The following is a 26,220-nucleotide window of genomic DNA, read 5'->3' on the forward strand; positions in this document are numbered from 1 at the left end:
ATGCTCTTTTTCAAAATACGTCATATTCTATCAACGTAAACCTGCTCATCTCCTAACTTGTAGTGCAACACGAGTGGGGAAGGGGGCCGGTACACTGCATAAAGCACTGCACTACGCTCAGCCGCTCATAATTAATGACATGTTGTTAACAGTGTAATTTAACTTATTTTGTTTCTGTCTTGGTGGATCCTTAAGGGGATTTATTTTTGATGTTAGCAGAATGGTAAAGAGACGAAGGATGGCTGTGATGAATGCTGATCATGAATAAATGTTGCACTGCAATGCTCATAAAATAATTTCAGAAAGGGCTTTCAGCTTTTAAGAAAAGTTATTTTTTTTCTTCTTCTTAGCGGTGGGACAAAGCAGTGGCGTCCTCTAGCTCGGGCTGAGAAGTGCACCTGCAGCAGACAAACACAGAGAGACTTCTTTAAAAATTCCGCCTTTATTCACAAGCAGTTTCCACTATAAGGAATTAAAGTATTTCCATCTTGTATGGACAGCAATTTTCATCAGGCTGTGATGATGAATCCGAAGGAAGACTTTATATTTACTTTGTGTGCCGTCTTGTAAAGTTCTAGCTTCTGCTGCTACATTGATTAGCTCCTTACACCGGTTATCTACATGCCACGTCATCGTCTCCATTTTTTTTTTTTTTTTTTTTTTTTTGTGGAAGCTTTACAAGCCTGGCATATGTTCAGCATTTTCAGGTGGTTTTTGTGTGGACAAAGATATTTCTTGAAATGTGTAGTGTTTACGGAACACTTTTTGAAAACAACGAAAAAGGAAAATCTTATAGGGAAAGTTCCGTTTCCGTGGGGACAAGGCCTTACGCTCTGGAAGATACGGTAGGCACTATGTTTGACAATGCATATATTACTTGATAACATGGGATATGTGCACTAGGGGAAAATGTAATTAGGTAAGGGGTACTATATGTAAACCTATGTCCGCAGCTACTGTATTGGGGAGAAATGCACCAACAATTCACACCGGATCCTCCTTTTGATACCACTCTCTCTCTCATCCACTCTTCTGCTGTCTGTCCGTCTGGTGTGGCCGTGACCTGTCTGGGATTTGACATATTTGTTATAACTCGGGGTGGGTTGGATGCTGCTTCCTGTGTCTGATTTGTGCTGCCTAATTTTTAAAGCCTGTAGGAGTCATCCAAAAGACAGAGCTGACCAGCTGTAGTTCTTCTGATCTGTGCTGGTCTGCGGGTGTGGCGATGCGGTCACTACTACAGTAAAGCTGCGACAGAAAGGAGGATGTCAGGATAGAGGAAGAGGAGGAGCTGGAGCTAGGGTGGGGTGGGGGGGTGGGGGCGGGGTAATGCCATGAATGATTTATTAGTCTGGCATTACTGGGCCGTTCCCTACAGAGAGAAGGAGAGAGGAGGACAGGATGGGTGGTGAAGGGTGCTGCCTCAGATTGGGGGGTGGGGGGTAAAAAGGGATTCAGGGACATAGTTATATTTTTATGGAGGTGTAACTGGGGAAGGCATTTAAAGAGATGGGTAAAAATAAAACACTGAAGGTTGCACTTTGGCCGGTAAATCTATAGAAAGAGAAGTCCCACGTTAGAAGAAATAAAAACTGAACTGTTTGTCTTCAGAGGAACGACGTATTGGATCTGGACTCATCATCGGCAGATACTCATCGCTAGTTCTTACGTGATTCAAGGACCATTTTCCAACGAGTTGTTGTTGTTGTCAAAGTCTGTCTTAGGGTTGTCAGGCACACAGTAACAAGTTCTTTAACTGGGGGGATTAAAAACTGACTAAATCTTTGCAAGTGATCCAGGTGTGTCTTGAATTATCCCAAAGATCTACAGAACGTTATCCAGCACTCACAGGTGGAGGGGCAGAGGAGGGCTCTGTTTCCTTTTGGTGCAGGCGTGTGCACTCCGAGTGTCCATCTATGACCCCGTCAGCCTCTTTATTTAATTTTTTTATGCTCTTTTTGTTGTCTGTGCTCATCTTCATTTGCACAGCAGAGGAACAGATGCCTCCCGCGGGGTGTGAGGCTGACCGACTGCAGGCTCTGCAGGGTTTGAACGCCCGTTGTCTCACACACTCATGCACATTCAGCTGTTTGGCACGTACTTATTGGCACACAAGCCACAGGTCACATCCATTCACATGCTTTTTTAAGATGCAGGGCGGTTCCACTGCTGTCTTTTGGTTAATGTATGTCTTTGGGAACTACCAGGTTTGGAATTATAAAAGCTAATTGAAAGGGTGGGGGGTTAGTGAGCTTGTTTCCAGAGCAGAAGTTTCCTGCTTCAAGACTACCCCTGCCCATTCTTCATGTAATGTGGGGTGGCATCTGATGTATAATGTGCCAAATCAACATGGGGATGATCCATCTTGGATCTGCTGTGGTGACCCTGAATGACTTGGGAGAAGCTGAAGGGATTTGATTTAATCAGAGTTAGGAGGGGTTGGGGGGTAGCTTTGCTTTGCAGAAAGGGTAGGATGAGGATGGAGAGAATAGGTCCCTGTGTCTGCGTCTCTTGTGTCTCTAAATGTTTTCCTCAAATTAGTTTGAAAATTGAATGCAAGATGAGTTAGTTTTCCCTGTGGATCATCTGAGCCAGATCCTGTGTCGCCGACCGAACGATCCCCCCCTAAAACTCGGCCCGCCCTGCCTTCACTGCGCATGCGTCATTAGCCGCTGTTCACTGATTATCACCTCGTTTCTGCTTCAAACTGCCCTCCAGTCATCATCTGTCTCAGTGACAGATATCTGACGCTTTTGTACAACAATCATTTCCATGTAAATTCAGCATTATTTCATAATAAAAGACGGAGGAAGCGATCAAAGCACCGCGGCAGCATGAGCTGCTAGCTGATGCATTCACTGCGCATCAGTCATTTCAAAGCATCACGGATTATTGCCTCATTTCTGCTTAAAATGGCCTTGTTTCTGCTTAAAACTGACTTTAGAATGAGTTTTACCTCATCATCTGGTTTTGACCACATTACACCCATTTTGGCGTCTCTTTACTGGCTTCCTGTCCCAGTGAGATCAGATTTTAAGGTTCTGCTACTAGTCTATAAAATTGTTCATGGACTGGCACCTCCCTACCTAGCTGACCTAATTAAACCTTACGTACCGTCCCAGGCTTTGCGTTCTCAGGGTGCAGGACTACTTTGTCCCTAGGGTGAATAAGACGTCTGCGGATCATAGAGCTTTAGCCGTGGTCACAACCCGCTGTACTTGCACGTGCGTGCAGTCTACTTGCAAAAACGTGGGCTAAATTTGGAGATCTGTATGTCGTAAGTACTGCCTCAGTATGAATTTAGGAGCACACAGACACGCTGTAGAGGTTTTAGTGCATGCAGAACTTTCGCTGCGGATTCACCAGCAGTACAGATGACGCACGTTATGAGTACTGCCTCAGTACGGATTCAAAGCGGCAAATTTTCATTCAGTTACTATTGAATTAACCAAATCCGTACGTAGGCAGTACGGATTACGGCACTCACCACATACTACGGTGGCCGACAGACTTGCATGCACAACGCAGCTTCTCATTTGAACTTGGACTTTATTTCCAAACGTCAGCAACACAGACACTCCACAGCTTCAGTCTGTTAACTAGCTGTAACTTTTGAGGCAAGTAAACACTCGTACAACTTACCGCTGCAGGCTGGACATGCTCATGCATCGCCGACGGCGAAAAACACCTGCCGCTCCGGTCCCGCTCATAAAAAAGAAAAGCGACCCCACACACACACACACTGCTTTATTGTCAACTCTCTTTATCGTTACACTCCTAGAGACGTGCGTTGAACGTACTCCCTCCCTCCTCTTGCTACTGCCTCCATATGTTTTCACAAAAACGTAGTGGCCGTGGCATCCGCAGAAAACGTACGGCGAAAAAAAACGCACGGTGGGTTGTGACCGGGGCTTTTCTCTTATCGTGCCCCTGTTCTGTGGAATGATCTCCCTGCGTCAATAAAACCGTCAGATTCTGTCTAGACTTTCAAGTCCAGACTTAAGACACACTTATTTTCCCTTTTGTATAGCTAACATACTGGCATAGTATAGTTCTACGCTTTTTACTCTTTTAATTCATTTTATTAGGAAATGGAGCGTGCCTTGGCCTCAGCTAAATTCTGCGTCTTTTAGTGAAGCTTAGGGCTAGTGGCCAGCAATCACCTCAGTATTTCCTGTTTTTCTTGTTGTTTAATGCTGACAAATTATACTGTATTTCTTGGCATTCTATATTCTGTTCTATTCTATTCTATACTATTAATCTCTTTAACACCCCTGTTCCACGGGGCGATGTTCTGCTACAGTCGTCCATTCTCCCTTGACATCAACAAGGTATTTTCATCCATACTACCGCTGCTCACTGGATATCTTCTTTTTTTCACATCATTCTCTGTAAACCCTAGAGATGGTTGTGTGTGAAAATCCCAGTAGATCAGCAGTTTGTGAAACACTCAGACCAGCCTGTCTGACACCAACAACCAGGCCACATTCTGAGTCACTTAAATCCCCTTTCCTTCCCCATTCTGATGCTCGGTTTGAACTTCAGCAAGTTGTCTTCACCACGTCTGGATCCCTAAATGTATTGAGTTGCTGCCATGTGATTGGCTGATTAGCTATTTGAGTTAAGCAATTGAACAGGTGTACCTAATAAAGTGGCCGGTGATTGTATGTACAAATGGCTGCAACTCTTAAATAGTTAAAGCGATATGTTTGTTTTACCCTTTGAATTAAAAGTGAATGTTCACACAATAAGCACATCTTGACTGTTGATATTTAAGTACCAGACTGTACTAGTTCTGTCAGTGTCATACATGTTGTGGTATTTCAAAGTACTGATCGGAGCTGAAATCCCTAAGATCTCTGTACATCAGAGATATGATGAAATATATAATGTAAAGTATCTGTATGCTTCCTTGAAGCGTGTAAAATATAACCAACATTCGCTGAAGCAAAACCTGGAGTATTCCACTTTATCGTTTCCAATCCGTGCCGTGGAAAGGACGTTTTTCCTACATTTGAAGTCTTAATTATGTTATAACAGACGATCTGTTATTGGTGTTTCTTTCTCCTCCTGATATCTTTGTTGTAGTTCTTTCAGGATATGTGTCAAATCAATTTTGCATGTTTATTTCTTTTTTTTTTAATCTTTTGATTCCTTCATGAATGTGAACAGTGCTACAACTTGGAGCTCATTTCACCGCTTCAGCTGGAAGCCTTAATTTCTTTCTCATTTCACACGTAAAGCCTTTTTCTCTTCACATCTTCCACTTAAGTGGCTCTTTTTAATTGCCTGATTTACGCGGCCGTCTTCTCCTGCCCGCATTTACTCCTGGGTCTTCTTGTCCTCGTTACGGCAAAATTAAAATAACTGCTGTGTATGTATGTTTAACACACTTTAATGTGGCAACATGCAGATGAACTGTGTTCTTCTAGCGGCAGGCAAGATTGGACTAAAGGAAAGATGGCGAGACGCGGTGGAGACAGTGAGATTGAAACGGAGAGAGAATGTTGCTACTGTCTAAGAGAATGAAAGGGTGTAAACATTTTTCAGAGAATCGGAGAGAAGAAGCCGAAGTCTGAAAGTGGTTAAAATGCAGTGGCTAACTAGCTAATGGCTAATTAGCGAAGCTAATTTTTTTTCGTTAGGGCTCTGTCTTGGTAGAAGTGTGCACTCTCCCAATCCCCGTCGAGGAGCTGATTGGTTTCTGGTTGTGATCAGAAGGGAAGTCTGTGATTGACCCATTAGCGATTGGTGAAACTGTGATGCTCGACCCAGTACCAAAATTTGGGGAGTATAAGTGGGGAACTTCCCACTTGTCCTTGGGTCTGCTTGCCCTAGGGTCCACTAGTCCTAGTCCTAGTATTAAGGAGAGCATATTGTTGTTTGTACATTTATGGTAGGCTGTATGTTGCATTAAAGTAGGTTAAGTAATGTTATAAAAGTGTTAACATTTAAAAAAAAAAAAACCCTATTTAATTATGGTGTATTACAATTATTTGTTGATTTTCAATTCAACATTTATAGGCAAGCAGTAGAATTAAAGTTGATTAATGATGTATGTCAATAGAATCATGTTTTATTTTTGCTTTTTACAATGTGTTGAGGTCATAAAATTATTTTATTTCATGGTGGGTGTTTAATTAACTTTCATAAAACCATTAATTTTGTGTGAACGTTTATTCAACTTTCATTAGAAAAGAAGGTGTGCAGATGCTCGGGGGGGGGGTTAACGAATGCGTGATTAATGATGTATGTCAACAAAATCATGTTTTCTTTTTTATGAATTGAACCAAACTGGATCTGGTTTGTTATCTATTTGAAAGTATTACATTTATTTGTGAACTTTAAAATCAGTTTGGGGTTGTAATATACACAATCAAATAATATAAAGCGGTTAGGACCAGTGGACCCTCCCTGTAAAAATCGTACCTGTCAAAAAAAAAAAAAAAAAAAAAGCCTGTTGAAGAGGAAAAACTTTTTTGGTTTTTTTGCGATGTTTTGAGGTCACAAAATTATTTTATTTCATGGTGGGTGTTTAACCAACTTTCATAAAACCATTCATTTTGGGTGAACGTTGAGTCAGCTTTCATTAGAAAAGGTGCGCGGATGCTCGGGGGAGGGGGGGTTAACAAATGCGTGATTTTTCGCTATATAAGTCGCAGGACTTCCCAAACTAGTAAAAGAAAAAAAAATGTGGCTAATACTCCAAGAAATATGGTAGTTCCTGTATGTATACCACTGCAGGGTATTTTCCCTCAAGTACACAGTAAATTTTGCAGAGTAAAATATACTCTGCCAGGACTACATTTGGTCCCAGTCCAAATAGAGTTAAATCAACTCTATCACAGTGTAAAATCAACTGTCATGCTGTGAATGACTCTTATTGGAGTTGAAAAACTTGATTTGACAAGACAGTAGAGTGTATTTAACTCTATTTGGACTGGGACCGAATGTTATCCCAGCAGAGTATATTTTACTCTGCAAAATTTACTGTGTAGCAACTTAAAAAGTTGCTCAGAAACCACAATTTTGCCTTCCTTCTGGTCTCCATCTCCATCTTTCGCTCTGTAGAGTCCAGATTTAATGGAGGATGCAGCAAGCGGGGATGCTGGTGGATAATGTGAGCAAATTTCGAGGGAGCATCCTGTTCCCTGTAACGAGCACACCGTGCCGTTTTGTGTGCTCTCTTTTCCTCCTGTTGTTTGTCCCTTCCCCTAAAATGATTTCACTCATTACAAACTTCTTTCGTACCCAGACCATTGATTTGTTCTTTTCCTTTATCTGCTTCATGCGTTCGCCGGTCTTTCCATCCATCCTTCCTTTTGCTGACAGTGTCCTTCCGGCGCCTCGAGAAGTCGTGAATGATTTATCGCGCCAGCTTGCTCTACTTGGCTCCCCGATTTTGACCTGTTTTTTGTTGGAGCTAAAGATTGACATTCACTCATGCAATCCTCACATAATATCATCAAAGACACAACCAATAACCAGTGCACAGCTGCGTTGATTAGCGTCTATGCGAGTCGTGTTAAACACCATAATGGGTAAGTTTATGGTAACGGAATTACAGTGACACCAAAATGTCTGTATTTTATTTCACCATCACAAATTTCCTCTGATTGTAATTGCATCCCAATAGAATTGGCTTAAAGAAGTCTTGGAGTGTGAGATTTAGACGGCCTGAAGATTTTTGACAATGAAGTTCAGATGTATTGGAGAAGATGTGGTCTGCACCATGACTCTGTTTGAACTGAACACTGAGACAGACTGACATATGACCAGTCATTGTGAAGAAACAACACCAGTCTACATATTTAACGTGTATTTAAATCTCATCCTAATTCAGAGCATAGCAACTATGCTTCAGTTTTATATGCGTTACCTCACGATCGCAACACGTTTCATATACAAAATTTGGGTCTGTGATATAGCGTTTTCTTTTTCTTTTTTTTTCCCCCCCCATTTGCTGCCAGTGATTTTTGCTACATCAATGATTTTGTTTCACTCCTAATCCAGAATACATTTCCTTGGTTCCCTGGTAGAAGTTCCATCTTCACATTACTTTTCTGTATCAAACCGTTTTGAGTATAAATGCAAGTTTCTGGTCTAATTAAGTTCATCCTCAAGGCGCAGAAGCTCTTTCCAAGTCCTCTGCTCTGGTGTTTTGGGAATTTCGCCCAACTTGTCTCCTTTATCCATGGATATTTCATGGGATTTCTATCATCTTTGCCTCACAGAAGAAAACCATGTTGCTAATTCATAAAAGATTAACCAAATTCTATCACCTGAATCCACTGGTGAGCACAGCTAACCGAAAAGTTAGCTTCGGTAACAATTAAACCGCTAACTGAGAAGTTAAGTTTTATAATGTTAAAATGATAAACCGTTAAAAAAAATTTAGCGGAAGTTACCGCTAACTTTTAGTATTGACTCGGTCGCGGCCACATCAGATTACACTGTCTGCTACTGATACGCCAGTTTCGAGTTTAAGCGCCGCAGGGGCTGCTGGGTAAATTCAGGCAATCTCTATATTATATATTTATAAACCATTAACGGAGCTACGGCTCACCTGTATTGTGTTCATAAACACAAAACAAATGCACGAAAGTTAAATAAATAAAATTACTGACTTTTGAGCTGCTTACATACTGTTTTTGTCCACAGTGTAACTTCTTGTCTTCTTACCAGCGCTTGTGTGCTTTGACCTGTGAACCGGAAGTGTTAGCTCGCGTTCTGCATTCATAAAGAGGAACTAACATGTATGATTTTAAGGTTTACAAATGTTTTTGACCATTAAATTTACTCACTTTACCAGCTCAAAGAAATGTTAGTGGACTGAAAGTTAGCAGAACTGAATTTAGCAGACACTAATTGGCCCGCTGATGGTTTTCAAAGTTAGCTGAAAAGCTAATCTGCTAATGAAAACATTAGCTTTGCTAATTAGCGGTTAGCAGATTAGCAGAACTGTGCCCATCACTGCCTGAATTGCACAAATGAACACTGCATGTGTACCTGCTTCCTGACGACAGTGTGGATCACACCGCAAGCAGATGCAGGAATATGGATGACTGCTAACCTCTGCAGAATAAGGCACTACTATACTAAAATACGAAATGGACAAAATGGGGCGAAGTGGAGCCTGTTAATCACGAAATGGGGGTAAAATGTAACGAAATGGAGCAGACTGACCCAGACTGACTCCAAATATGATTAAATGTGATTCAATTAAGTACTTTTATTTAATAATTTTTAAGCGAAATGGTTACTGATAATAACGGAATGGAGGTAAAACGTAGCAAAATGGAGCAGACTGACTCCAAATATGATTCAGTTAAGTACTTTCATTTAATTTGCTTAGCGAAATGGGGATTGATAATAACGAAATGGGGTAAAACGTAACGAAATGAAGCAGACTGACCGATTGACTGAAGTTTCATCTCTTGAATGTCAGATGGCGCACCTGCCCCTACTACATGTACATGTACTGAGTGCATCTCACAAAAAACAAAAGCCAAACAGTTAAATAAAACTACTTATTTGGAGTCAGTCTGGTGAACTCTGCTCCATTCCATTACATATTACCCCATTTCCTGAATATCAGTCCCCATTTTACTCCATTTCGTATTTTGGTATGGCCCAGTAATAATAGTACACTACTTATGTTGGTTCATAGGTAACTATGAGTTACTGGTAATTGGGAAGCTCCCTTATGGGGATTTTCTGGGTATTCCCACATCGAACAAAACCCTGTAGTACACCCCGGACATGTTGCAGAGAGAACCTACTCAGTACACCTTGGCATCCCCTACAACTCGGAGGCCATGACTTAGCTAGATAGATGGAGAGACTGACGGAAGGAAAGAATGATGAAAGTTTGTGGGGCAGTCAGGCACTTCTAACATCCCCATTTTTCTAATCAAGCAGGTATAAAATGACTGACTTCTTCCCAGAAGAAGTTTTTTTTTTTTTTTTTTAAACCATGTAGCAGCATGAAGTGTCTCACCTCTTTACATACCAAAGACTATTTTACATCCAACATCCTTGATTCTATCATATAGTGATAATATATTGGCATTGCCCATAATCTGGTTTCTTTGTTTTGATGGACAACTTTAAACTTATTAAATAGAAATTTGCTTGGCGACTGAGAGCAACAGCATGAGCAACATGTATTCGGCAATTTTATTATTGCTTTTTTTTTTTTTTTTTTTAGTATTCTGACAACAGAAAGAGACAGATGGTTAAATTACTAGTCCCATTTTTGAGATCGCGAACATTATCCAAATCGAGCTCACCACCCAGATGTGAAATACCATGTTGTGCCACCACTGTGGACCAAAACATATTATGGACATAAATAACCACAAACTGTGGATCGGTGACATGCTTGTTGCCGGTTTGAAGTTGATCCAAAGATCCTGCAGCTCTGAGACAGTATTTTACCAAACTCTTCAGTACTTTACCAAACTCTTCAGTCTGATCTCTGTGGGTGTGTGTGTTGACAGACTGACACTTGGCTGTTACATTCCATGAGGGAGACCTTCTCAGGGTGACGCAAGCTGGCCAGAGGATGCGTGGATAATTTTCAGAAATGGTCTGAGTGCTTCCACACCATACTGCTAGCATTGACTTAAAGGGGTCGTATTGTGCAGCATAAGTTATTTATCATCCTGTGCAGTGACATATGTCTGGAGTTTCTGAAATCTCCCACTTCTGTCACTGTGCACGGTGAAGCTCTCCAGCTGTATGCAGAATTTTACCTGAAGTGGCTTGTTTTGCACTTCTGTGACATATGTCACAGAAACCCCATACCTGGACACTGGCTGACTGTGTGAGACACTGTTCGCTGAGGTTGAGAAATTGTAAAAATACTGCTCAAACTCTCTGTGATATCGTGTTGGATTTCTGAAGAGCAGGTTTGACGCATAAGTGCGCGTGGTTTTGGCTGTCGCCATTTTGGTGATGCCTAACTCTGCCTAACTTCTAGGTAAAGAAGTAGCATGTGGCCTACTTTGAAACTATCAAGCTTGCTAAGGCTAACAAGCTGCGTAACGCAGCATCAGGTGATTAATGTATATTGTAACAGACTGGATGGTAACTAATAACAGGTGGCTTGGATGCAGGTATTAAATGCTATGATATGCATGTAGCCTCAGTAATCGTCCCTCTATCAGTGTAGCTCACATTGTACAGCTATCAATAACTAATAATTACCGCTAACTGTTGTAACGTACAAATTAATTAATACTAAAATTTCTCGCTTTGAAAATATTGGAGCATAGACTTCATAGATTGGCCATTAGTACAATTAACTCCATATAAAGTAAAATTATCTCAGATATTTGCAATAAAATGCTCAAACTAGTGATCAGTCACCTGGATGGCAGGTGTCACTCAGATTGACTGCACACCTAATCCAAAGAGACAAGCAGAGATTCAGAGTGCATTTAACAAACGTAACAGGTGACCAAAACCAGGAAGAGCAGGCAAAAATGATTAAACATGCAAAAGCAGCATCGATCAAAAACACAAAGGTAAACATGAAGAAATAACGCGAGAGAGCAGGCGTAAAGCGAGACAATCTGGGGACGAAAGAACATTCTAAAAGCAGTGATAAAGTCCAGAAAACAGTTCAACACAGAAGTGTAGAGGCCTGTGAACCCCAGAAGACTGGAAACAGGAAGTTAAGCTAACGAAGAGAACATGGAAAGGATGTCAGAAAAAAAGCACAGGAGCAAGTCTAATAGAGTGAAAAACCATGAAGACAAACACACATGAAACTAACTAAACACAGACCAGGAAAAAAAAACACTCGCAAATGTGATGCGTGACACACTCCTTACATCCTTTAATTGTGTTTTTATTGATTACTCTCTGGTGATTGGTTGCTTTGTTTCGTCTTCAGGTATACCGGGGTCTGGACATCATCACCAACAAAGTGACACCTGAGGAATGCGCTCAGTGCAAACATCACATGATCAGCTTCATGGACCCGCTGGTCAGCAACTACACGGTGGTGCAGTTCCGGAACAAAGCTCTGGCTCTCATATCCTTCCTGGAAACATGTGCAACAACAGGAGCGAGATTTTCCGTAACACCTCCTTCCTCCCTGTCACACCTTCCCTCAGATTATTAAACGGTAGGAGAGAAGTTGGTCGATTTGTCGTGCATTAATTAGCCAGGAGCTGCGTGGAGAAGATGTGTCCTGGTTTAGCAGATGGTGCAGCGACAGATCGCCAGAGACCATGTTTATAGGAGGGTGTGACGGCGGCGTGTATATATATATATATCGGGCAGTCACACCCTCCCAGAAGACAACTCCCATCACACAGATGTAGCGAGACAAAACAGTAAACCTGCGGACGGTATTAATAGATTGTGAAGCAGCACGGTGAAGGGATTTGGGAGCTCCGGGAATAGGCCGGGAGCTGTTTGAGTCCGCTGCCTGGAAGAGATGATGAATGCAGATTAGAAGGGAGAGAAGCAGCGCGGAGGATTTCAAACTGTAAAGTAGGAGTGAAACGATGGAGACCAGTGGAGGAGGGGCGGCAGCGGTGGGGTGACAGCCGGAGAAGGCTGACAGGATTGATATGTTAGGAGGAGGACATATGACACATCATCAGTGATCAGTCCTTTACTCAGTACACCACACACATAAACTAAGTCTTAACCTGCTCCTCTTTTCCTCTTTTAGTCTCTTTGCTCAGCTCTCCCCCTCCTTTTCAGCTCTTCCCATCTTCCCCCTCCCTCAGTTTTCCTCGCCGCTTGTCAGCAGTCTCCTTCCTGTCTTCTGCACTTTTCCTCTGCAAGCAGGGTGGTGCAGTCTGCACCCTATTCTCTCTCTCTGTGTGTGTCTGTGTGTGTGTGTGTGGGGGGGGGGGGGCTGATGGGACCTTTATCTTGTTTGAGTTATTTAATTATCCTATAGTAGGGACAGGGGGAGAGCTGGGGGGAGGGGGGAGGGCACGAGGGGAAGGAAAGCTGCAAGACAGGAGAAAATGCGACAGCAAAGAAGAGTGAGAGCAGTAAAGGGCGTGGCACAGCGCAATTCACCCGCTGTTTGAATACATCAGAAAATTTCACATCTAGCCATTAACTCGCAAACATTTTATGCTTTTTAAATGTTCAGCTTTACATATAGAAAGTTTTTGGAAAAATTGGCAAGTATATGGTGACTGTGATGAATAGAAGGTAAAGTGAGTCAATTAATGAGTCTATTGACAGAAAAAAGGCAACTGTTTTCATCGTCAACATTGATTGTTCCTTTCTTTGACATGAATTGATTTCAATTGCTTTTAAGCGGCTTTAATCATGTTTTCAAATATCAGCTTTTGAACATCTGCAGTCAAGGAGTCAACTACATTTCAGTGGGATAAATTAGAGCCAAACTGACAAATATATATATATATAAAAAAATTAAAATATCAAATCAGATATCATCTGAATCTTGTAAGTTGCTTTACTGCCTCCACCAATGAAGTTTTCACCCTTTTGTTTGTTTGTCTCTCTGTTTATTACAGCCTGTAGCCTGCAATTTTTCTTATATCCTTGACATTTTTACAGAGGATTCATATCCTGATAGGCAAGAACTCATTCAGTTTTCAAGGTCATAGATCAAAGGTCAAAGTCAGGAAAAATCTTGGAAAATTGAAAAAATCCTTACCCTCTAACAATGAACGAATTTTCGAAAATTCATAACTGTCAAAAAAGATCAAATTTCTTCATGTTTGAGAGTGTTATGTAGGATGGTATCCGGTCATCATTTTACCACTCCTAACATCGACATTTCTACTCAAAATAAACAAAAACAGGCTTTTAGACAATTTGAATTTAGAGTCGTATAGCAGGTTCTTTGCCATATCTGCATTAGATAAACCAGATGGAGAAGCTCAAAGTGGTCAGTGTAAGTGGCGACGAAATAACTGGCAGAGTTTACAGCAGGAGGCAGTGCAGAAAATCTGGAAAATGTCAACAGGCAAGAACTGTAGTTTGGTGATTCTGCACACAAACACAGCACGTGGACCGTAAATGTAACATCCTCATTGGAACACTTGATAAACAATGTCTTTCCAGGTCAATATTAGACAAATACACATTAAACAAGACTTCCAACAGCATTATCACATGGTATTACTAATTTTTGTCTGCATTTACAGTAACTGAGGGCAGTGTAGCTGATAAGATCATCAACTGGACACATGGAGTCAATATTGGCCTTTTATTACAAACTCCACACCAACTGCTCAGTAAAACCCCTCAAGTTGACACCAGAAATATCAGTAATGAATATGGAACAAATGTAAAGGTGATCGGATGAATGCCCGGTTATGCCGCCTTTTGTTTCGGAAATTGACTCGAATTTTGATTTAATGTGAGTCACACAGTCACGGATGGTATCGGTAATGGGGAGAGCTCTGTATTTCAGACGGTTGGAAAGTGGAGATGAGTCGATCTGTGTAATTGTCTCCACATAGTGCAGCAGATAACAGAATATTTGCAGAGGAATCCTTCAAATCCAGTTACAAGCACCAAAGTTTGACTGTATACCTTTTGGTACATATTTTAGAAGAATAACGTTAGCCATTTGAATTTTCAGTAGGTGGCCAATTGAAGAACTGCATAGGGGTAAAAAAAAAAAAAAAAAAGTTCCAATCATATTGAAAGCTATACCACATTATGTGTCTGATCACAGAGATTCCAAAAGGTATAGTTTGGACTATGTGTGACTGAATGTTCTGGAGTTATGGGGTAAAAACAAGTATGGTGACAAAGGTCACTTTCAGTTTGTACAGGGGTCAGAAGTTAAAGTTGCTCCAATTATGGTAAAATATGATGCAAATTATTGGTTGAGTTAATAGGGTTTTAAAAAGGAATAGTTTCCACCATGTGTCATGCTTAATTATGATGTTATGGGGTAACATATGTCACATATCATAGAATCCAATGGACGTCGACATTGTTTGACCTTTACTTTGGAGACCAAATATTCAACACAGTCAGAACTATTCCATTTGTTAATCCTATTAGTTCAGCCAATAATTTGCACCACATTTTACCAAAACTGGAGCAACTTTAACTTTTGACCTCTGTACAAACTGAAACTGGCCTTTGTCATCATTCTTGCTGTTTTTATCCCATAACTCCAGAGCATTAAGTCACAGATAGTCCAAACTATACCTTTTTGGAATCATTATCTTCAGACACATAATGTGGTATCACTTTCAATATGATTGGAACATTTTTTAATTTTGACCCCTGTGCAATTTTTTTAATTGACCCCTACTTGGCCCCCTATTGAAAATTCAAATGGCTAAAGTTATTTTTGTACAATATGTACCAAAAGGTATACACAGTCAAATTTTGGTGCTTGTAACCGGATTTGAACGATTCTTACAATTATCTGCTGTACTAACATGAAGACATTAACAGCTACAGCAATCAGACATTTAAGCCCAACAATCTCAACCGTCACCCAAATGTTTGACAGCTGGCTGACCTTGCCAGGGCAATTCTGGAATCCAATGGCATTTTCTGGGCCAACCTTTGTTGATGTACCAAGTTATGTAGGAATGATCAAAAGGACATGTGAGGAGTAGCCCAATAAACAGACAGGCAGATATGTCCTTGGTCCCAATGATTGATCTTTGGTGAATTTTATCTTGCTGAGCACTTCTGGAACCTACCCTGATATGTGTCCCAAGTTCAATGCAAGTCGGAGTGAAAACTTAAACTGTAAACTTTGACACCAATGACCTTGAGACCCAATTATTGACCTTTGGCAAATTAGATCTCGCCTTTGAAGTTCCAGAACCAACCTACATATAATGTGCCAGTTTTGGGATACATCAAAGTGAAAAATTATAATTTTGGTCTTTGACCCCAATGACCTTGGCTCGAAAGATTGATTTTTGGCAAATTTGATCTTGCTGAGCACTTCTGGAACCTACCCTGATATGTGTCCCAAGTTCAATGCAAGTCGGAGTGAAAATTTAAACTGTAAACTTTGACACCAATGACCTTGAGACCCAATTATTGACCTTTGGCAAATTAGATCTCGCCTTTGCAGTTCCAGAACCAACCTACATATAATTTGCCAAGTTTGGGATACATCAAAGTGAAAAATTATAATTTTGGTCTTTGACCCCAATGACCTTGGCTCCAAAGATTGATTTTTGGCAAATTTGATCTTGCTGAGCACTTCTGGAACCTACCCTGATATGTGTCCCAAGTTCAATGCAAATCAGAGTGAAAACTTAAATTGTAAAATTTGACACTAATGACCTTGATACTCATTGTGATTGACCTTTTGCAAATTAGATCTTGCCTGTGCACTTCCAGAACCAACCTACATATAATGTGCCAAGTTTGGGGTACATCAGAATGAAAATTATAATTTTGGTCTTTGACCCCAATGACCTTGACCAAAAACAGTCTCGACCACTTCTGGGTTTAAGTATCATCCACATACCAAGTCTGGCAGAAACTAGCTAAAGGAGTAGGACCAAGCAGGCAGGTAAACCAAAAATTTAACCTTTGATCCCAGTGACCTTGACCATTGCCAAAACGAGCCCCTAAACGGCAATTGTGGGGTCAGTCTATGTACATCCAACAGGTTTGGTGGAACTGGCTCATGTACCTCAGAAGAGTAGTAAATATTTGTCAAATGTGAAAGTATTAAAGGAGCGTCTTTGAAAATGCAAACTCTATTTTCCAGAAAAACGAGGTATTGCTTTGCAAAACAGCAATACCAGTCACTCAGCGATGCGCTGAACTACATTGTGAATGTAATTTCACAAGTGCAAGAATTAATTGATTTCATTTTTGAGTTCTTCTTGTTTTTTGTGCAACAGCTTTATGTTGGGAGAACTGAGTGCCAGCTGAAATTGTGATGGTTTTGTTCTTTTCCATGTGATGTCATTGTTCCTTTACTCAACTCCACATAGAAGATATGCACAGAGAAAACAAACTGCCCATCATTGTAGGCGGGACAAACTATTACATTGAGTCCCTGCTGTGGAAAGTGCTGGTGGACACAGGGGTGGGTACCAACAGACACACCGCTCACTGCGTCGACGCCTCGTCATGGAATTGATCTCATTCATTTAGCTCATTTATCTTCGCCCATTCTCCTTTATGAGGAAAAAAGTACTGCATTTGAGCTCAGCATGTGATCCTTTCAGAGTCTCGGGATATTCAGATTTTGGTGCACTTGAATGCAGCTTAATATGTTTAAGTTAGGACTTTTATTCCACGCCATTCATCAGGCTAATACAGGTCAGCGGGTGTTTGAAACAAGTATTAATATTATGCCTCTAAACGAAAGGAGCTCTGTTACATTCAGTCATACGAAGACTAAACTATGCTTTTTGAAATCTTTATGATCAGACAAATAATGTGGTGTGGGGTACTTTTCAGTGTACTTGGAGCATCTTTAAATGTCGACCCCGTGTAGGCCATGGTGCAGTGTACCAAGGCTAGAATGCAAATGTTTAGTCACCTTGAGTGATACCAATTAGCTGTAAAGCATCTGCAATAAAAGAGAGAGAAATAACTGATTCTGATTAATTCACCTCCTTTAAGATAACACATGGTTTAACAAATTGACTATGGAAATCATATAATTAATGAGACTGAGATGGCCTATATTTAACCAAGAGTTTCAGTGGATTGTTGTATAAATCTGCTCGTGTCTGGATGATCCAATGCATTGTGAGTCAGTGTGACAATAAATTTGTACTATGAGGGTGAAAAAAGCACCCCAATGTACACCACTAAAAAGTTGATTGAAAAAAGTGCAAGTGAGAGAAGCCACCAAGAGACCAGTGTGAGACCTGAAGCATTCATTGTAAAGACAATAAGTATGTGTCAGACTACTGGTAAATCCTAGATTAGTTTTGATAGAACTTTATTGATCCCTTAGGAAAGCTCCCTCAGGGAAACTGAGTTTCCAGCAGCATTGTATAGCAGCACACAGGGTAAGAAGCACACAGAGTATCAAAAACGAAAGTAAAAAAAAAAAACAGTTTGCAATATAAATACCAGACATACTGATCAATACTGGTCAAAGTTGGCTTTGGGTTCATAGATTTATAGGGCTATTCCACAGAGCGCCATTCCTTCCTGTTTAATCCCGAATTGCAAACTGGGGCACATTCTGAAGCATCATAGTAACTTCTTGATCCATCTTTGTCAATCTTGAACAAACTTGGTATACGTAGTAGTTGCGGCCATCATTGGCACCAGATTCAAAATCAGCGTCCAATGTTTGAACCGTTCAAAAATTTCATTGCATTTCTCAAAATCGTTGATAATATGTGGTAACTTCAGGGTATTTGTAGTCTGAACGGCTTCAGTCATGTTCAGATGTGTTTAAAGGGGCTATTTGTAGTGACTACGGCTTGAAACGTGTTTGATCCATAGAGGGTAAAAATGTAAAGCTGGAGCAGCATTTGTTGCAGTTTTTGACCATGTCTGGCCAAGGACACAGCTCTTTTCTTTCATTTTTGGGCAGGTTGCCAGGTCTGCACCTTATAAGCCAGCCTGTTGGCAGCCAAGCCAAATTCAGTCATTTAATCCCGTTTTCTGTACCTTTTTTTTTTTTTTTTTTTTGGTTCGTGGCTGATCGCGGTAGAACAGCACCCTGTAACAGACCAATTTATTGACCATGTCTTAGATCATACAGGAGTTCAGACACGAACATCTGTAACATATGTCACAGATTCTACAACAGCCTGTTTCAAGCTTAAATTTTCCTTTTAAGCAGGGTAGATACTGTAGGCACAGTCAATTGTCTTTGGTGATGCTCAGCATGGAACCCCAACTGTATTTAACTGTAAAAAGTAAATAAAACTATTAAGCACCGTGTGAGTTATAGTTGCCTAACTTTCGATTTCTATTGTGTGTTATTTCTCAACCAAACTTGCATATGAGTACATGAAGACCAACTCTAAAGTTTTACACAGCTGGGCGAGGACTTTGACGAAGGAGTAAATGGAGCTTCAAAGAGAAAACTGGACTTGGAGAAACTTGAAGGAGCCAAGTTATACGAGCGACTGATGAAGGTGGACCCCAAAATGGCCGCCATGTTACATCACAATGACATACGCAAGATTTCCAGGTGAGACAGTTGGCACTGTGCGTCAAAGGTGGTCCCCCACCATGACAATGCCATGTCACTGCACTTTGCAAATATGGGATTAAAGGGGAAGTTCTGGATTTTTTTTCAAACTGGACCCGCTTTTTAGATGTTTTTGGATTCAACTTTCTGCATGGGATGAAAATGAACGCAGTGGGTCGAGCATTGAGTTAAAAAGCTATAATTGTTGTGGGCTGAACAGCTGTTCGTAAACCGCTTCTTTTCACCACTGAATAGGCAAAAATGTCATAAGTGTCTGGGAGCAGGGAGAGGAACCCTACAGAGCTACACACGTGTGTGTGTGTGTGTGTGTGTGTGTGTGTGTGTCTCAGCACCCGCCTTACTCATCTTCCTGTTTGGCACCGCCGCTGTCCACTAAGTCCAAAGGAATCGATCAGTGAGAGGCTTGTTGTTCCTGTTAACAGAAAAATGAGCTTGTTGTCTGTGTGCGACAGAAGAAGGTGCAGAGGACGAGTTGAGATGAAGATGGAAGATCTACTGCGCCAGCCGAGAAAAGAAATAGAATAAAACGGGTTATGTTTCCTGTGTTGTTTATTCGCCAACAGGATATCTCAAAAAGATGAACCACTTCCTGTTAAGTTTGGTGGAGAGGTAGGCCTCCGGCTGCGATGAGCTAACAGATCAGTCGGTGTCGTAGTAAGTCCTGTATAGACACTGAGGCCTGTTGGTGCTGATGCTTATTCCCAAATTCCATTGGGCGAAGCAGATGAGCATCTACGACTCCCCTGGACTGGACTCTAGTCCAATGCAGGTTACTTCTCCAGCCAATTCTAGTACCCAGTTACAGGTTGGTGGACTAGAACAATGCAGTTGAAGTGTTTTGTCCAAGGACACAGACGGGTAGTATGACCGACAGTCAAACTCAGCTCTGAGTACTCGTAGCTAGAGGTGGGCGGAATGATCCTAATATCGATACCAATGCTGGTATTGATATTGAACAATTTTCTCTCCCGCACGCACTGACTGCTGTGCACACAGATTCATCAAAGTCTACTGTGTCTGTAAGAGCAGCGCTGCGCTGTGTCACACAACACGGTGCAGCGCACCCTTGTATTGTGGTCTGTCAGCCCTCAACCTCAGGAGATTTTGTTTTAAGTTGTGTTGAGTGATATTTTTTAAACAAAAATGTTGATTGTGATAATAAAGTATTTTGTTGTCGCGTACAACGTTTGGCGAAATTCTATCCTAGATCTTTTGGATCCTTTGGATCTATGAAGCTTAAATATGAAAAAGTATCGATATCGGCGATACTGGGCCTGTATTTACTTTATTGAATCAATACCAAAGTTCCCGGTATCGCCCACCTCTACTCGTAGCCCAACTACTTATCCAATTGAGTAACTGGCTCTACTTGTTCAAAGGCAAGTAACCTATAAGTAATATCAACCAAACAACTCATCAACTAACATGTTAACTGTAACTTAGTGAAGTAACTGACTGATTGCAGCTAACAGAGTAAAAGTGAGAAGGACACTTGAGACTATACGTAAGTAAGGAAACTGAAGTAAAGGCAACTGACTAACTAGTTAACTGAACAAAACTACTGTAAGTACTGTAGCTGTAACTGAGTAACTCAAGACTCCTTTGATCTCTTTGACCTTTGATCCTCATTCTGTTGAGTAGGATTACAGGATCAAACACAGGTAGAGAAGCAGCGATGAAAGTAGCCTCCCAGGCTTGTGTTCTGTATCGAGTAGTTACTGCGTATGAGTGTCCGTCCATTCTACAGTGAACCAGAACACACACACACACACTGCAGTCATGGCACTCAGGTAATATGCGCGAGCAGGTTAGGTTACCCTGTTCTTCCAGCTGACGGGTGGGGACGGGAATAATTTTTTCCATCATAACCTCTGAGCTGCAGTCAGACGCGACTAAAACCTTTGCTTTCAGTTTGAATCTTGACATCTGAAATGTGGAACGTGAGCTGAATGCAGACTGAGAGCAGGCGTGGAGCAGATGGGATGTGGTGTACTGTGTGTTGTGTTGATTGTTGTGCTTTTATAGTCGTGTTTACTCAGAGGTTGGTAACAGGTTTAAATTTAGTCTGGATTTAACAGGTACATACAGGCGGGGAAACCTAAATTCACTGTGCAGATGAAAGGAAATTCTATTAAAGCTACAGTGTGTATGATTTGCCGTCATGTACTGGTGAGGGTGCAGATTTCGTCATCATGATTTTGGTCATAATTTGCAGGAGTTTGCAAGTGCACGAAAAGACTGGGGTTCCTCATAGTCGCTGGCTGGAGGAGCAGAGGGCGCAGGATGGTGCCAATGGACTTGGGGGGCCTCTGAGGTTCCCCGACCCGTGCATTTTCTGGCTGCATGCTAAGATGGATGGTAAATACACACGCGCACACACAAACAAATTTGACATGCTTATGTAATATCCCATGGAACACTGATACCTCCCGGACATGTCTGGACTCGTGGCAGGTATAATCTTATCATCACATGCATAATGGAAAATAGGAGCAGGTGTGTTTGAAGTTAATGTAGCTTGATTATTAGTTCCTTTCATTTCCCAGGCCTAGCCTAGCCACTACTGTTTGTATTTATACTAGAGAGAGGCTGACTTGGATTTTTTGGAGGGGCCTGATGCAACAGATATTGGAGAGTATAAACTTTATTTCTTATGTCTGCCGATGTGGTTAAAAAAAAAAAGTCATAGCATTTCTTTATCAAACCCTTATGATGAAGAAATGTAATTAAGGCTCAATGTTTTACAGTTCAAGCATGAACTTTATATGTACCAACAACCAACCAATGTACATCACAATGCCTTCACTCATATTCATGTCTATTTTTTGACCCACCTGTGTTGTAACTTAGGGACCACTCATCTCTTGTTGCTGTAAAACGCCCATTCTGATTGAAAATGAACGCGCGCTGCTTGTTTTCTCTCTCTTTGTAGCGTGACCAAGGGGTGTCGGAGTCCTAGCCATGCTTGGCAGCATTGTAAATAATGCTTTCGGAAGCACCCTTTGCTGGACAAACTGTGTAATGTTCATCATTTCCAACAGGCAAAGTGTTTTTTCTGCATTATCTATTCTGTAAAAAATAACGGCAAAAATAACAGCGATAACGATGTATTTGTGAAAGGATCATATCATCTGATATTGGCCAACCTATATCTGTCTGTCTATGGCTTTAATTCACACACAATTATTGCATAATTTTGCAAATCCTAAAGTGCTGTAAAGCATCTGCAATAAAAGAAAAAGAGAAATAAGTGATTTGGATTAATTCACCTTCTTTAAGATGACACATGGTTTAACAAATTGACTATGGAAATCATATAATTAATGAGACTGAGATGGCCTATATTTTACCAAGAGTTTCAGTGGATTGTTGTATAAATCTGCTCGTGTCTGGATGGTCCAGTACATTATGAGTCAGTGTCACAATAAAATTGCACTATGAGGGTGGAAAAAAAGCACTCCAATGTACGCCACTAAAAAGTTGTTTGAAAAAAGTGCAAGTGAGGGAAGCCACCAAGAGACCAGTGTGAGCCCTGAAGCATTCATTGTAAAGACAACAAGTATGCATCAAACTACTGGTAAATCCTAGATGAGATTAAATAGAACTTTGATTCCTTGGGAAAGCTCCCTCAGGGAAACTGAGGTTCCAACAAGATTGTATAGCAGTACACAGGGTAAGAAGCACACAGAGTATCAAAATGAAAGTAAAAAAGAAAAACAGTTTGCAATATAAATACCAGACATACTGATCAGTACTGGTTTACTGGCTACTACTGTTCCTCTCCTTCCCGTCCTCTGTCTTCCTGTTATTCCTCCTCGCCCCGAGTGAGGAGTTCTACAGTCTGATGATCTGAGGGATGAAGGAGGTTTTCAGTGCACTTGGATGCTTTAGTGCAGTCTCCTCAGGTTGCTGACGATGGTGTGCAGAGGGTGACTGGCTTTGTCCATAATGTCCAGCAGTTTGTCCATTGTTCCCTTCTCTGTCACCGTCACCAGGAATGAAAGTAGCCAGCGATGCCAGCTTGTGTTCTGTAGCGTCCAGCTGTAAAAGTCCAGCTTCATGACAACCACAGAGCCAGCCCGTCTGATCAGTTTGTCCAGCCTGGATGTGTCCTCCTTTGGATGCAGTTTGCAAGAAACACGTGATTTAAGTGAAAGTTGATTTTGCTTTTAGCAATAAAATTACATTATTAAAGCAAAACGTGCACATACACGCCTTAAAGCCACAATGTTAATGTTCTGAAGTTGCTGAATCTCAGTCCAGCTTGAAAATGTGTGTCTGAGGTGACTAGACGCTGCAAACTCAGGGTTCCCGTGAAACCTGACGGGGCTTCAAAGAATGGAGGGGAAAAACTGCAACTTCCAGATAACGTTAATGCCGTCGCAGACCAATCCGCATACCAAATCCTGATGAGATCTGTTTCTTTTTTTTTCTGTGAGCATCTCTGTATGCACTTTGACACGGTGCACACAAACAACGTGCATTTTGTCTTTGCAGTGCTGGACCAGCGGTTGGATGCTCGTGTTGATGAGATGTTGTCTGCAGGACTCATAGAGGAGCTCAGAGACTTTCACACTCGCTACAATCAGCACAAAGTCCAGGAACACAGGTAAAGAATCAACCGAAACCAGAGCACTGTAGAGCGCAAACCTCCGCCAATTCTATAAATTTTTACCTTGGAAAAAAGAGCTTTTATAAGCTAAACTATAATATAAAATATAGATCAAAATGGCTTTTCAGGGGCAGCACAGTGGCTTAGTGGATAGCACTGTTGCCTCACAGCGAGAAGGTTGTGGGTTCAATTCCCGTGGCCTTTCTGTGTGGAGTTTGCATGTTCTCCCCGTGTTTGCGTGGGTTTCCTCCGGGTGCTCCGGTTTCCTCCCACATCCAAAGACATGCGGGTTAGGTGGATTGGAATCTTTAACAAATTGTCTGTAGGTGTGTGTGTGGGTGTCTGTGTTTGTTTGTCTGTTTGTGGCCCTGCGACAGACTAGCGTCCTGTCCTGGGTATACCCCGCCTCGTGCTCTATCACTGCTGGGATAGGCTCCAGCCCCCCGCAACCCTTAATTAAACTAAGCAGTAGAAGATGGATGGATGGCTTTTCAGTGTTGGACTGCATTTATATAGCGCTTTTCCATCTGCATCAGACGCAGAGTGTTAAAATCCAATATCTGCTCAATCCACAATACAGATCAGACGCAGATCAAACTTAGTCTATTCATTGAGTGTCAGTTTGCACCTCATGTTCAAATATGAGAATGATTGAGGCACTTTTGATTGAGATACAATGCAAAATGTACATCAAATGGGCTTTTCAGTATTAAATTCAAATGTCCACAAAATCCACAGTCCAGATCAGATCCAGATCAAACTTTGTCAGGTGATAATGAGTGCCAGTCTGCACCTCACTTTCAAATATGAGAGTGATTGGGGCACGTTTGACTGAGATATAATGTAAAATATACATTAAATGGGGTTTTCGGTGTTAGCCTCTTAAACCCTAGGTCCTGTTTCACCAAAATCACATACCCATACATTATGATTTATTTCTCAGCTTGTACAAGATCAACAATGCAAAACTTTGGATCAGCTATAAGACAGGTCCTAGGGGATGTTGTGGATGCAAAAAAAAGAAAAAAAAATTGAAAGTAAACAATACTTGGTAAGAGTAAATTAGTTTTTCTTGCCCAAAAAATGAATTCCGATTTATGTCTTTATTTGCTTGGCGTTTGAGCTGTGGCTAGTTGACATGTGATTTAAGTGGATACATTTGTAGAGGAGACTTCGCTTGACATTTTGATGTATGATAAGTGTATGTTGGTGTCAGCATTGGTTAGTTATGAGTGTTCAAATGTTCAGAAACGGGGCAAGTCCCCAAATTGGGGAACTTGGGTTTAAGAAGTTAAATTTAAATGGCCACAAAATCTGTAATCTGGATCAGATCCAGATTTCAAACTGTGTCACTTATTAAAGGATGCCATCCTAAATAACGCTCTCAAATATGAAAGAAATTTGATCTTTTTTGACAGTTATAAGTTTTTTGAAAATTTATTCAATGTTAAAGATAGTAAAAATTTCATAACGATATATGAGAAATTGTGGGTTACAGTCTGTTCACAAACAAACAAACAGGAGAAAATATAACCTGCTCCTACTTCCAACTTGGTGGAGGTAAAAAATATTCTTCAGTGTCATATTTGTGAAAAACCACTTACGTCGCCCGGGGCACAAACATGGCTAAAGCCAACACAGACTCACTCAGATTTATGGGGCTCCAGCTGCCCCAATGCACTTCCAGTATTTAAGGATTTATCTGGTGCTCACTAATTAATCAAACCCTGGGAATGAATAATATGTCGGGTGCAGTCAGTAAGATCTGCTGTATGTTCCAGCTTTCACTGAATTAAAAACATTCATTATTTGTTTTATATAATGGCTAAAATAGAGCCTTGTCATTTTTATATTGTATTAATTTGCAAACAAATTTCTGCTTTAAATTCAATGAGGCCTCATTGAATTTAGAGCATTAATAAACGTGTACAACCTGGTACAAAAAAAATGAGTAAAACGTTTGGCCCATATTGCCAGTTTCCCCTGTCATGACATTTGTACAGGGGTGGTTATTTAAAAAAAGGTCAGTTTAAGATATATTAAGCCATAAAGTTATGATGGCGGAGTCGGTTTGAGTGACGGGTTGTATGCGCCGGCGAGCTGAGTCCACAGGCCTGCTCGTTGCTGTGGACTGAATGTGTTTGTTGCTTTTGAAATATCTGAAATAGTATCTTGCTGTCTGGCCATCGAAGAAGTATGTGCTCCAGTATTTTCGTCAAGTAAAATTTTTTGTTGTTTAATTTGTACGTTGGTACTATTGCTAGCTTGATGATTGTAGTTTGGTGGCGAACAGGTATAAGGTATGCTAAACTAGCAAAATAAACTTGCAGTTACACTTGACCTGATGCATCACAGTTAACCAACATCTGATCAGTTTGTCCTCATGAGCCCTTTTAATTTGGAGAGTTACTGGACGATAGTATTTATCGTTTTTGAGTCGTGTTAATAAGATGGACTGATTGTGCTTATTTTT

The 26,220-nt window shown here is 41.0% G+C and overlaps 1 protein-coding gene across 2 annotated transcripts in view; it reads left to right on the forward strand.

Annotated features, from left to right (window-relative positions):
• The window catches only part of trit1 (tRNA isopentenyltransferase 1), a 74,735-nt gene that overhangs the window by 13,410 nt on the left and 35,105 nt on the right, over positions 1-26,220 (forward strand). Inside the window, exons 2-6 of one of the 2 annotated variants that reach the window (XM_034160942.1) lie at positions 11,903-12,043; positions 16,937-17,035; positions 18,960-19,114; positions 21,351-21,493; positions 23,633-23,744. In XM_034160942.1, coding sequence (XP_034016833.1) covers positions 11,903-12,043; positions 16,937-17,035; positions 18,960-19,114; positions 21,351-21,493; positions 23,633-23,744 — 650 coding nt within the window. The remainder of the gene's footprint in view (positions 1-11,902; positions 12,044-16,936; positions 17,036-18,959; positions 19,115-21,350; positions 21,494-23,632; positions 23,745-26,220) is intronic. The other variant, XM_034160943.1, reaches the window with a different exon arrangement.

The sequence above is a fragment of the Thalassophryne amazonica genome, chromosome 20 (assembly GCF_902500255.1).
Source record: "Thalassophryne amazonica chromosome 20, fThaAma1.1, whole genome shotgun sequence".
Taxonomy (NCBI): Eukaryota; Metazoa; Chordata; class Actinopteri; order Batrachoidiformes; family Batrachoididae; genus Thalassophryne; species Thalassophryne amazonica.